Here is a 13968-nt window from a genome sequence, read left to right as displayed (position 1 = left end):
GCGTGAGTTGTTATCCTGTGGAGGAGAGAGGCAAACCCTTGCTTGCTTCCTAGGGTAAAGCCTGTGCTCAAGCAGCTGCCCAGATGGCAGCTCCCACGTGCTCTGAGCTGTGCCTGGGGATAACTGGAGAACTGAAGCTGGACTGAGGAACCTGGGGGCGCAGAGCCCAGATTGCAGGGAAGGGAAGGGGGCTGAGGTCTCAGTTTGGGACAGGATGGCTTGAAGAGGTAGGAGCAAGGAGCCTGGTGTGCTCCTCGGACTTCACAAACAAGTTGCTCCACGCAGGGAGGCTATTGGTAGTGAGTGATTTAAATTTGGCCTGCAGAGAGGGAACAATACAAAAAATAGCGTACGATGAAAGCAATATTAAAATTATATTTAGGTAGGTGGAAAAGAAACAAAGCTCTCTGCAATCTAGCATTTCCCCACTTACATTATCATTTAACCAGTAATAGGTGAGTACAGAAGATGTTTATAAATCATGTGGCAAACAAATCGAGAGCATCGTATTTGAAGGCTTTATCCACTAAGACACAAACAATAGCTCTAGATAACTATGCTGCCCAAGCAGTCTGTGTCAGAGAAGAGATATTAGAGGTCGAAATTTCAGGTTATCCTAACTGCACTTTGTTCTTCTGCACAACTTCTTTTTCACAGTTTTCAACATACCCTATCTGATGCATCACTGCTGCAAGGAACTATCACTATCGGACTTTTAGTCTGTGTGTCATAAGGAAAAGCTATTTGCAATTTGTCTGTTGTCACACAGCTAGCCAGGGATAAATTTGGCTTCCGTTCCAAGACTTCCTTTCCCTTAAATGCGTTGTAATTGCTGGATACAGATGACTGCTTTACAGGATGATATAACAGGCATTTGCAAATGAGGCACATCTCTCTCCTCATATTTTTTCTGTTAGTTTAATTCTTTCATGCAGCAAAAAGACAGTGTTCTTTATCTCATGCCACACATCACAGAACATCCTTAGGCCTCTGAAAATAATAGTCAGGCAAGACAGTTCAGAACAAAGATCTGATCAAGCTTAACTTCATCAACCAAGTTAAGCAAGGCTAAGTCTTCCCTTTTAGCTCGTATCAGAAGCAAAAAACAAACACCCAAATCCCTGCCTTCTTTTTCCTCCCCCCCCCCCAAAAAAAAAAAGTGCAGAGAAAGAGTAGAAGGTGTGGATTCAGTTTTGAAAGCAAGCGTCTTTATAAAGGTGAGATCAAAAGAAAAATTATGGAACTGATTGGAAGTGCTTGTAATTAGTTTAGTCTTCTATGGTACTGTTCAACAGAGAATTTCAAAGGTTTTGGCAAGAATTAGGCACATATGTAACATTAGCTTAGTCCACATTAACTAGCACCTACCATCCACTCATAAACCTGAGCAACTTGTGCTTTAATTGACACTGAGCACACGTATATTGGCCGAGTAAAAGGAAAAGAAACGTTCTACAGGCTCCTGGACTAAGCGCACAATTCCCGCTTTGTGGACACAAAGCCCAGCTGCCTCCTTTCAGCGTACACAATTCCCATGGATCATCTGTTTAAGTTGGCTTTTAAAAAACACTGGCAGCACTCTGTAAGTCAGGTACCACACCTGAGGAGAAAGGCAGCAAGTGGCAGCTGAGAACAGGACCAGGAGTCGGCTGCAGCCGAGGAAACATTCGGAGAGCTGCTCCTTCCTGCCACGCAGCCCTGAGGTACCAGCTCCCAGCAGAGACCCAGCGGGTCCGCAGCAGTTTGAGCTCACCCGCCTGGCTGACCTGACAGGAGCAGTGCGGGCGGCTACAGGGCAGACGTAGCTTCAAAGGGTGCCACCTCGTAGCTTCCGTAGCTATGTCGCGTTGTCCCTTTAAAGTGCAGCTATATGGAACAGTCTCAGCCTGCGTTATCATATCTGGCAGAGTCAGAAATAGCAGACATGCCACGAATGAGCTTGGAGCAGAGTTCAGTCATCTAATTGCACCAGCATACTTGCCAACTAATTTAGCTTTGCATTAGATTTTGTGGCTACTAAGTAGTATCCCTCATTTCACAAATGGGGAGACAGAGACGTAGCAAAAAGCAAGAGCCTTCTTGGCTGCCAAAGGTAAAGTAAAAAGCAACAAAAACAGATGGAGGACTCCTGATTAAAAGCCTCTCGTTGCTTCTCTTGTTCATGAAAAAGAATTCTAATAGTAATAACATATATCGTATATCTGTTCAGCTAATCATTTCATCACTTAAGAGCATGATAAAAGTAGTATTCATTGTTATTAATGTGTCCAGCCCACTCATTTAACCTACAGTTAATATGGGGTGCAAAATTCATTTGAGAAGCAAGAATTTACCTTGCGCTAATGTTCAAGATATAACTCTGATATCAAAAGCAGTGTTAATGAGAGCAACTTAAAGAGACTACAAACACTGAATAAAATATCTATGATGTGGTAATGAACCAAGCTAATTATAAATCCCTGTTCAATCCTTGTGAGAGGAGGAGGATTTTAAAAAAAGTACTTATACTTTTCATCAAGGTATCTCAGAAAGCAAAGAATTATCTTGTAATTAAGACCAAGGCATAAACGAACAGACACTTGTATTTCAATCTGTCTCTATCTCATTCTTCCTACACAACTTTTAGCATGACAAAATCTTTCTATCCCAGCTGCAGCGTTTGGCCAAAGCTCCTTTATCTCTGGAGCACTAAGAAGGTGAGCGTGTGTTGCCCATATAGTATTTTGAGATCCTGCTCTCATGAAATACAGAAAGAAAAACATTGTAAAGGTTACAATTACTTCAGCTGCTTATAAAGCTCAGTCCACATACTTTAGCTGCCGGGGCTCGCAGTCCAGCCCAGGTAGGAGCAGTCTGGCTGTCTGCCTGATGTCGTCACTGTCCACTGTTAGACTGCGCCGGTGCTCAGCGTAGGTGATAGCTACTCGCATCCACTCCATCAGCGGTGGCAGAAGCATGAAGGGGCTGTGTAAACAAGGAAAAAAGGCATCGTAATTAACATCGGTCTGATATCTGCTACTGAGATTCAATGGCACATCTCATTGCTTCCTGGGCCTGCTCGGGGGAGGCGGAAGCAGGTAAAACCCATCCTGCAGAGGCAGACTGTCCCTCTGCTCGACAGGTCGCAGCAGGTGAAAGAACTGGAACTGCTCAGCCCTGGTTATCTGAACTGCTTCTTAACCAAAACGGGGTCATGTCAGGACACGCCAGCTTTGTGCAGTACGCTGTGCCCTGTGGGAAACAGGCCCATACTGAATGTAAGCAGCCTGCTCCTACTAGTAGCTGGGCTCAGTTCCCCCAGCCCAAGTGGCTGGTGCGTTATTTTGGATCAGAAGTGCTGTCATCTCACCTGTGTACCCTGTATAGTATTTGTGCCTGTCGTTCCACATAATCCAAATGTACGGGCTGCTCCACCCCTCACCTGATATCCTCGATTTTAAAAAAATATTTTTGATTATTTGACACTTCAGTTGAACCAGTCTATTTCAGTGCTCCCTCCCTTGATCTTTGTTATATTGTCACTATCTGGTGGCTTTTCACATTCTGCATTTCTTCCATGCAGAGCTCCAGCCTCCAGTTTTGCACAACTGACCCTTTGAGACCACTGCAGAACTGTTGCAGCTTTGTTTTTATGCCAGCAAAAACAGTTGACATACTTTGGACTTAGGGATGAACGAGTAGAATCAAAGAGATAACTAAAATGGAGGCATTGCTGGGGAAGAATACCTGTATACCATCACAACAAACTGTAAGCAACTTGCAGAAAAGCAATCCAGCTACCCCTAATTTGTACAGCACCCAGTACAGTGAGGTTTTACTCTGTATGACAGATTGCAAGCAATATAAATAAAGCAATATAAATAAATGTAAAATAAAGCAATATAAATAAAGTAATAACAATAGCAGGCAGAGTCATTTTGGGCTAGTTTATGAAGAGTCCCCCTTTACTCCTGTATGAATGAACACAACACTGAAATTACACAATAATATGTGGGTATCATAATAGTCTCATACACAATATATATCATCTGTACTCTTAATACACAGCCACAGTGACCTACTACTTGCTTGATTTTTTTTCCCCAAGGATACCTGCCACCATGATGCAAAGCTCCGAAGTCCCAGCTGTAATTGAAAACACCTTTCCCATTTCTAGTTATGAATTTATTAATGCTGAAAAAAGCCCTTTTCATTTAAGCATTTAAAAGAAAATAAGCGAGGGTAGAAGATACCAGTTCCTTTAGAAAGTTCATAGAAAAAAGATACATACCAGAAAATATAAAATGATTTTGATATTAATGAAAGCAGCTGAATCTATGAAAGGCATTTTCAAAGCTGTGCATGGATGTGTGTGCGCACATATGCGAGCACAGTAAGAGTAAGCGGTGCCGATCCCATTAGAAACCATTTCATCAATAATGGGATTTGTAGGCAGAACTGCCTTTGTATGGCTTTGAACAACCTTCAGGCTGGAATAACTCTACCCCCATAAAATACGTGCTGCTTCCATTTTGCCAGTTGCAAAGCACACTAATAAGGTGCCATTTTCTCTTTACTCACACAGACAAGTGTGCTGTTTTTCCCTCTGCTTTTTCCCTTCTCATGAGTAGCAAAGAAGCATCTACAAAACCACAGGTCCATTTAAACATCTGATCAATCCTGGATTGCCAATGCAAGGGTGTTCTTAACAGGGCTTGCTCCTTCTGCATCATAGTTTGCTTCTATGTCAAGCAACCAAAATACTCGGGCTCCTACATTCTTGACTTTGAAAGCTACCCAGTAGCTCATCGGCTGAAAGACCTTGGAGCTCAGCTTTAATTCCCCAACCCATTTAGGCTTTGTAACTGCCCCAGATACGCAGATGAATCACTCCAGCCAATATGTAGCACAGCCAGTTCAGAGTTGACTGACTCCCCTAAGGGAAGAGCAGCAATCCCAAACAACTCGTGGCTGGGAGATGTATTCAGCAGTCAGCTCCAGAGAACTTCAACCTCTATCTGGCCTGCAGCAGAGCCAACGTAACATCAAACACTGAAGGGGGGAGCCTAAATTCAGGATCTGAACTTTCTCTGTACTCAGCAGAGCCTCTAGTAGAGGATTCAAAGCTCCCTGCATGGTCAGCACAGAAAGAAAGGCTAAAAGCACCAGAACAAAATACTCAGGAGCAATGAAAAACTCACAAGTGACCATATCTACCACGTTTTGTGGCCATGCTCACTTTTGCCTTTAAGGCCACATCACAGTGTCTCTGACACTTTCGTGTCAGGAACTTCGCCAGACTGAACCGTGTCGATCCAGCACAGTCCTGATCATCTCATCAGGTAATGAGCAACCTGGTGACCTGCAGCAAGAGACTGTGCTCAGCCAACAGCAAATACCTTCGTGTCTGCACCAGAAATAACACGTACCACGAAGAAATATCCTTTCTGTAAAAATTAGCATGTGCCAGGGTTATAAGTGGCTTGCACGCACAAGCAGACCTTCAACATGAAAAACCTGGCTGGGGAGGAAAGGGAAGGAAAAAGGTGAATGGTGTTTTTTTTATTTTTTTCCCTTGTTTTTTTAAATCACAACTTTTTTTTTCCAAAGGCTTTAGAATTCACATCTCAACAGACTGCTTACTTATTCTGTGCCCAAAGGAAAGCAGATTTCAGAGTGTAATAAGAAGAGTCAGGAAGGATGCATTTCTCTTGCTGCTATCCTAATCTGTCCCTGTCCCAGCACTCATGTTATTGTGCAAGTTGGATAAATCATTATTCTATCAGGAGTGACTTATAATGACATCAGTTTCTACTTTGCTGCAAAGGCTTTACTTCTCCAGAAAATTTTGAGCTTGAGGATGGACTTTCTACTCTTCCTCCTTCTCCTTTTATCCAGCCATTCCCTTTCTTCACGCTGTGCTGGTCGGCCTGCCAGCAGGAACACCTCTGTGTTACTTTGCTCGCTGCCGGTACATCCAACGAGCTGTGTTATTGCATGATGTGAGCAGAGAGAAAGATGCAGGTCAGCTGAAGGAAATGCCAACACTGGGTTGCACTGCACTAAGAAAATAAACGCAATTACTCTTTTTCTAGAAAATACATGCCATTATCATCCCTGTGGCCCCTAACCTGGGCTTCCATCTGCCTCTAGGGAAACCCTGATCATTTCACAGTCTGAGAAGCACTGGAGGAGGAGGAAGGGGAGAAACCTTCATGGAAAATTAACCGGGAGATGCCGCAAGCTAAAAAATGAATTTCTATCTATGCATTTCTGTCTGTGCCATGTTCAGTACTGTGCATTTTCCCCATGATTTTCTGACATTTAGAAGCATTTGGCAGCTCATTAAATTCTGCACATGAAGTGATCTGGCCCTGGGAATCTGTCGTAGTCCCAGCGGTAGTTCACTCTGTTTTCTCACACACTGTTTTCTGTGAAGAATGCCACCATTGCTTCGTTCAGTTTCTTGTCATTAAGTTGTCTTATAAGAGAATAATGCCACGTGTAAACTGGGAAAGTACACAGCAGCAGAAAGTAAAATGGACACTCCTCACTTACTATATGCTTCATATAGAAGCACATTAATGTCTGATACCATCATGAGCTATCAATATTTTATCTGTAGGTTCTCTGAAATTTTCTCCACTCAGAACTGGACAGCCACTCCATTCCCAAGGGGATCAGGTTGGAGATGGGCGTGATGTGCTCTGACAAAGAATGGAATCTATTGTTGTTGTTTTTTTTCCCCTCATTTGAACAAAATTGCATTCTTTTATGTAGACATAATCAAGAAGGATGGTGGCAGCAGCACTTGGCAGAGAATTTACAGCGAGTTCATTTGTTGAAAGTGGTTGTAGCTTTTTCCTGGAAAATGCACTGCACTCATTTGATTAGAAATTGCCTAGGAAACAATTGGCATGTGGAGAGATCATGTGTGGCAGTCCTTGAGGATATTCTGTGGGATCACAGACTTGCAGTGTTAGGTCATCCATCACAAAGAAACTAGTCCCCAAAGTGAGCTCTTCGGAGGATTTTTAAGAGCCCTAGGGCCAAGGCATTTTTGGCAGAAGGAAGTTAATTGTATGCAAAAGAGGCAAGACCTCTACAGGAGTCAGATTATGCCATCTTTTCTCCCCACTGAATGCAAAGAAAATGCAGTGGGAGCTCGACTTTCAGAGGCGAGGCACACCTGCCTCCTCAGATGGAAACAGTGAGCAGTCCCACAGGGAACAGCCACCTCGTCCAGTTCCTGCCTCCTCCCTGCAGGTTCCAGCGACAAGACTGCTGAAGGCAGGGGGAGTGGGGGAAGGAGGAGACATTTTGCCTGTCACCACCTCTTCTCCTCCTGTGCTAGTTCCCAGCCTCCAGTTTAGCTGCAGCAAGACAAAGAGGGGGCCAACACTGACAGCAAAAGCAATACAGAAAAATTGTCTTCTAACATATGAAAGAAAATACTATCCTAATGGCAGCAGGTGAGAATGACAAAATTTGTCTCTCTTGGCAGCCAGAGCTGGTCCTGAGGCATTCATGCAATAGCCTCCCATCACGTTGTTCTGAATGGTTTGACAGAAGAGCTTTTTCTTCCCTTCATCCGCAACATCTGCTCCATAAGCCCCTGTTAACATTTTAAACACATACAAACTCCAGCACTGCAAAGCACGTATAAATATCAGGCTACATGTGGTCAGGGTAGGGTAGGCTGTAACAACTCTTCCTCGTCTGATTTACTGAAACTACACCCAGGCTACAGGTACAGAGGAATCCCAAAGCTTTGGATCATTATTTTTTGCAAGGAACTGAGAAAGGAACAGGGCAATGCAGCGCAATGAACTAATGTTTAAGTCTGATGCTAGAACCAAACTCTATGGTTCAGCCCCATTTTACTCTAAAATAATAACCTCAAGGTCACCAACACAAACTGATTTAAGAACAGCCATAAAAAGCTCTACCTCAGTCTCACCCGTTCTCTCTCTTTTTGTAAAGGAACAAACTGAAAAGTCACTCTGCATTTGTGTACAAAGAGAAGGGAGTACTCAGACCAGCAGGAATACTGGGAGTGACTGAGTTAAGGGAAGGCCAAGCAGGCTTTTTGTGGCTTTTCAGGGCTCCTAGGTAGGGATCCTGGGAGACAAACGTACAATGAGCAGAACTGTCTAGGGGAAAAAAGGTGGGAATTAGACCGATCTGCAATTAAATGGTGAATCATGTAGGAGGGCGGCTAGAAGATGCTCTGTTTGAACTTTACACCAAGATGGAAAAACCCCAAGTATAGCAACAGAGTCCAAAAGAAAACAGAGCAAGGGCTGATTAATTGGAGAAGGAAAAGATTCTGAGGCAAGACAGAGTATCCAAAACCAAACCATGTAATGTCGATGTGGAAAACGGTGGCATATTTACAGCTTGGATTCTCCAACATTAAACCCCTCTTCAAGTTGCAGAAAAGAAAATTCTCTGGGTATGTAATTATATGTGAATAAAATAACAAGAAAAACACAAAATCTGTGCTCCAAAACACAAACAGCTTAAGTCTGGAGCCATTCCTTTCAGATTCAAAATATTTACTGAATTTGCAAAAAGCTACCACATTTACAGAGAAAAGATAGGAATTACTATGCTGGTTCTGATCATCTCAGCTAATGCCACGTCTTTCAAAGCAAACAGTCCCAGATAGTCACAGAAAAGGAAAAAATCTTATCACAGCCAACTGGCCGAAAGAGAAAGTTTTCTTCTCAATTCCCTTGAAACAATGATTGGCCCAGGTCTTAGAAGATAAAGAGTTCTCAAATTTTAGTGGATCGTTATCAAGCTGCAAAGGTCTTGGCTTGGATATGCCATGACACTAACTTCTAGAGTTTAGTGAGTTAGCCTTCAGCCTTCAGACACAAACAGAATGAATAACATCTGGATAATATTACATTTATTGGGATCCTTTCTCCACTGAATCTGCCTTCACAATTTCCTCTGCTTTTAGACCATAAAACAGTACAAGAATAGTTTAAATCTAGAAATGGCAGCTCTGATCTTTCTTAGCAATCCTAGCAACCGTGCATACCACTTTTTCTGCCCTTGTCTGCAAACTGCACTTACAAACGTAGTGCGGCAGACAAGTTTTACTCCACGTTAGCTGGAAATCAAAGTAAAAACTAAATTCAAGCTCAACAACAAAAAAGTGTGACGAAATCATTAGGAACTCACTATGAATCTTAAAAGGTCCTCAAGTCTATGGTTTATTATTTATTGTAATTGCATTTTATAAACTTTAACAACAGGGAGAGGAATCACTTTTCAGTCTGAAAACAAATACTTCTGCTGCTCTAGAACGAGCAATGTGCACTCTAGAAAAACACATTTGTAACATCTGCGAGTTGCAACAGAAGGAATTCTTGGTTTACAGACAGATGTAAAATAATTAAAACCAACTTAAGTCGTACGTAGGTGATGATACGAGTCAGATAGATATACATGATAGCTTTAAGTACAACAGTATGGCCATAGTGATGTGGTCAAGGATGTGACTTACTTCCATCTGCCCCCTCCAAGTGCACGCAGAGCTGTTTGATACCTGCCTGTCACTGCCAGTAACCACCGCAGCAGAGGAGATGCGGGGGAATGGAGTACCACTGCTTTCTCTCTTCTGGCTCCTGCTGAGTCTTCAACATCCTGAAATTCTCCATAAGCAGAAAGGCACTACTGCTAACAATCAGGCAGATAAACTAAGAGGTGAATTCTTGCATGACTCTGGACCTAATTGCAGTCTTAACCTCAAATTAAAACACAGCTGTATGCTTAAATTACTTACATGAAGATCAGATGTAACTATGAGGACAGACTTGCTGTTACACCTGCTGAATCTCACGCTACTCACTGAAAATGGCACTTGCCAATGACCTGTGCTTGTGAGCTTACCACCAGCCAAGTAGAGGTCAATTCTACACATCTCCTCCCAAGGACCTGGCTCTAAAATCCGGCCTCTGACCAGCAGCGAGCTTCCTCACACTGGCATTGAGACACGGGCTCTCTGCACAACAGAGCAGTGGCTCTGGTCAGATCAGGTCTTCTGGATGAACTGCTCCTTTGCATCGTGCCTGTTAAGCCTTTCCCAGGTCATAAAAGAAAGGTGGCCACCCTGGTCTCCAAGCCACCCATTTTGCCAGGAGAAGACCTAACCACGGCCCGGCCCTTTCAGAGCTGCTGCTGGGAAGGAAGCAGCACTTACCTGAGCAGGCAGGGCATGGGCACGGGCACACCTCTGCTGCCCCTTGGGCACTCTGCAGCCAGCAGCAAGGATGCTTCATGTCTGCCTGCCTCTCACATGTGCTGCTTGTTGGTTTTGGTGTTACAGTTCAGCTTCCTACAAGCCCATGTGGCCTGTGCTTAGTTACACAGCAGGTCACAAACTGCCTCAAACTGTCCTTAAAAATCACTTCATGTGGAAAATCTTAAAAATTCCCTTTGTGCCCCTGTTTTTTGTTTTTTTGTGTGTGTGTGTGGTTTTTTTTTTTTTTTTTTTTTTTAAGTCATCAGCATTGACTACTCAAAAGTAAGAAAGGAGAAAGGCCATTCTTGTGGATTTTCTGGGTTATTCCCTCAAAAGGGCCCCGGGGAGTTTGCAGAATGGCCGGCACATATTGTTCCACCCCAAACCAGTTTGCCATTTGGGGCCCCACACTGGGACCCACCCCAAACGGACTGGCTGAGGAGACCCTGCCATGTGGTATGAGCACAATTCCTGCTGCAAAAGAAAACACTGATCCAGTTTGGAGCGCAGCACGCATACAAACTACATGCATTAAAGAAAAGAGCCTGTAACAGCATGCTATGTGATAGGCAGAGATAAACACAGGCAGCAAGCCAGAATGGTTTGTCTGTTGTTCTTGGATTAGCCTTGATCTTGTGGCCAGAAAAACCAAGAGGTAACTCCTATGGCTCGTTCCAGGAGCTAGGCTGGCAAATTAAAAATAATAATAATAATAATTACTGTGCTACCTGCAAGCAGATTTATCTGGGGTCACTGTAGCTCTTCACTATCCAGTGCTGCGACTCCTCCTTCATTATTTTTTTGCCCATTATAGTTAATTCCCACAAGCACTAGTAGGATTGAGATAACAGGCCTGTTAGTTATGACTTCAATCTGATTTGCCAACATGCATATGTTAAAAACATATGCTGATTCTCAAGCCAAAACCAATCTGCCAGATTCAATCACAGAACTAATTTTCAGGGCCCAGTTGTAAAATCCTGAATGCAGAGCATTGCCATGCTTATGAAAATTGCCTGAAGCTCCCAAGTTGCAACTGTGTGAACAAAAAGCCAGGAAGAGAAATATTTTTGTGCAGTTCTGGAATACTCAAAACTGTTTAATTAATTACAACTGCAGAAGTTTGCTCTGCTAAACAAAGACAATCCTGACAAAAGCAAAGGGTTTTCACAATAAATAGGGAAACATTTCCATTTACCTTACAGCACAAGCCAAAACCTAATTAATATTTCAAAAGACAAATTTTCAAACACAAAATCACGTTATATAGAGGCTAAACGTTTCAAGGCTAAAAGATGACTCTTTCATTTTCAAAACAATGAAAAGGTTGATGAAGTTTTTATTTTCTAGTTGCCTGACTGATGTTACACTTCCATGCCACGTCATGCTACTGTGAGCATAGCCTTCTTGTAAATGAAGCTCACCTGATGCTGACGTCAGTGTTTTCCTAATGAAATGGCTTTTCACATTCCTGCAATCTGAGAAGTTCCAGAAAGTAATTTGGCATAAGGAACACACTAGTGCTGATTTTGGAGCTCTCTTAAGTACACACTATAACCAGGTATCCACTCCACCCAGTAGTGTAAGTATGTAACTCAGGTTCCATCTGCTGTACTACAATCATAGAGGGTCTCACTAAATAGCCAGAATTTCAGAATCCATTTTCTTGAATAAAAGGCAATCAAGCCCACAGGGTGTAGCATTTGTGAATGAATAGGCAGTACTCATCTCTCAAAGTCAGTGCCAGGTAAGACGCATGAGATAGGTCATTAATGAAATCTTATAAGGAGGAATAACATTATAGATGAAATAGATGCCACTGTGGCATTTTTTAATTATTATTTTGCAAGAGAACACCATTTCGTCTTACTGGCAAGCTGTTCAATGAACATATTCCGCTTGTATCTTCAAAGAGCTTCAATTTTGTGCCTTGGGTCATCTTAAAATACTGAAAAGAGCTGCTGCTATGCAGAAATGAAGAGTCCTGTGTCACCCAAAGATGTGTATTACTACTGGTGAATGAATGTGTTTCTATGTGTACTGGAAAGCATAATGAGTTATATGTTTTTCATTTTGCGTTAGATAATTACATAAATGGCACCACATGAGTTTATAGATATGGTAAGTATAATAATAGCAATGGAAGAGTCTTGAATTTAAAGAAAACAACTAATTTCTTAGTTGATGAAGGTACAGTCATTCTATGCCAGACTTGTGGCATAAACACTTCCATTATGTGTTTAATATTGTGAAATCTCCAAGTTTCAAACTTTCTGCTTATATAACCATGATTTTATGGTCATATCAATGGATATCAATGAACCCAAGTGGTACTAAAAATGGAGGACATAACTGCTTAATTATGGGATTCTGATAGGTGAACATAACAGGTAGAGCTCAAAGTCTTTTGGTTTCCAAATATCCTAAGTTTAAAGCATTCATGCATTAAATTTCAACATTTGGAGTTGCAGTGTTTCTCAGCAGATGCCATAAATTCCAGCTATCAAGTTTGCTTTCAGCATGGTTACTTAGATATGCTTAGAACTGCAGCTGAGCAGTCTCTTGTTTTGACTGTTGTAGTGTGTGAACTCTCAGTAAATGTCAAATACTAATTTCGTGTTTCAGTACCTCAACATATACCTGAGGGAGATTTTTCAGCAGAAAACAGTTTGCTCTAATCAAGAACAACGTAGACAGGACATATCTAAAGTTAAACTAAGAGGATTTTGCCACCTTGAGTATTGCTAGCCTCCTACCATCTCTACTGGATCATTGTTCGTTTCAATGAATACTGAATCACTGTTCAAATCAGCGTTCCTTTCTCTTAGAAAGAGGTCCATAGATCTAAAGTCAGATGTTGTAGAGTTCCCACTATAATGAATTTATGTGCTACACACTAGCCATAGTTGACAAAATATGAACTTTGACAAGCCTGTTCTCCAGTCTTTCAAACACTGCCAGCTTATAAAGATAACTCACTCAACTGCTCTCTCAGTTTTTCCAGGACAACGTTGTCCACATACACTTTGCAGAATCTAGCAGGTAACTTGCATCTATTCCTCAAAACACATGCATTTCTTTACCACAAACTGGGGGAATCTTCACAAATTACAATCTTGCGAACAAGAGAGATGTAAAGGCGCTTACCCTCCAATCTTGACACGATCATACATGCAGTTGCCGGCACAAATAGTAGCACAGACAGGCAGCCAGAAGCATGCACTATGGCATAAGCAATACTTCCTACAGAGCAACTTGTCATACTACCAAAGCTTTGTAGCTCATGTATTCTGAACTCCAGAGTTGCAGATTTTATGCTGAGCTTGCAGATGACTAAGTACAGCAGTGCGGTACAGGCTTGGAGGTAGGTTACAAAGCCCAGCTGTCATCCAGCTCTCCATATCAAGGCTATCTTTTACCCCATCTCTCTCTCCCTATAAAGGCACACTTCCACAGTCTTACATAAGCAGATCAGATAAACATTCTAATGGAGGGTAGGAGAATGAAGTTTTCCTATACACATCTAAAACTCGCTCTTGTAACAGGTTCACCCTGCTTCATTTTGACCACTGCGAAGGGTGCAGCACTGCAGCTACTGCAGGAACAGAGGGATTCCGAGCTCCAGCTAGCAACTCAGCTAATAGGGCATAACAAAACATCATGTTCTTGTTTTTAATACCATGTTACAAGCCTATTTTTTTATTTTGAGTACTTTTAAAACTCTACTGTCA

General features: G+C 42.3%; 2 protein-coding genes across 2 annotated transcripts in view; one reads left to right on the top strand and one right to left on the bottom strand.

The window, feature by feature from the left end:
- Window positions 1-13968, bottom strand: part of ABTB2 (ankyrin repeat and BTB domain containing 2) — a 141495-nt gene that overhangs the window by 21346 nt on the left and 106181 nt on the right. Inside the window, exon 4 of the mRNA XM_083838436.1 lies at window positions 2812-2964. Within this exon, the coding sequence (XP_083694562.1) occupies window positions 2812-2964 (153 nt within the window). The remainder of the gene's footprint in view (window positions 1-2811; window positions 2965-13968) is intronic.
- The window catches only part of NAT10 (N-acetyltransferase 10), a 103225-nt gene that overhangs the window by 50418 nt on the left and 38839 nt on the right, over window positions 1-13968 (top strand). The window lies entirely within an intron of this gene.

Source organism: Anser anser (assembly GCF_964211835.1).
Source record: "Anser anser genome assembly, chromosome: 5".
In the NCBI taxonomy this organism is placed as follows: domain Eukaryota; kingdom Metazoa; phylum Chordata; class Aves; order Anseriformes; family Anatidae; genus Anser; species Anser anser.
Note: the sequence above shows the minus strand (reverse complement) of the source record. Positions and strands in the feature narration are given on the sequence as shown.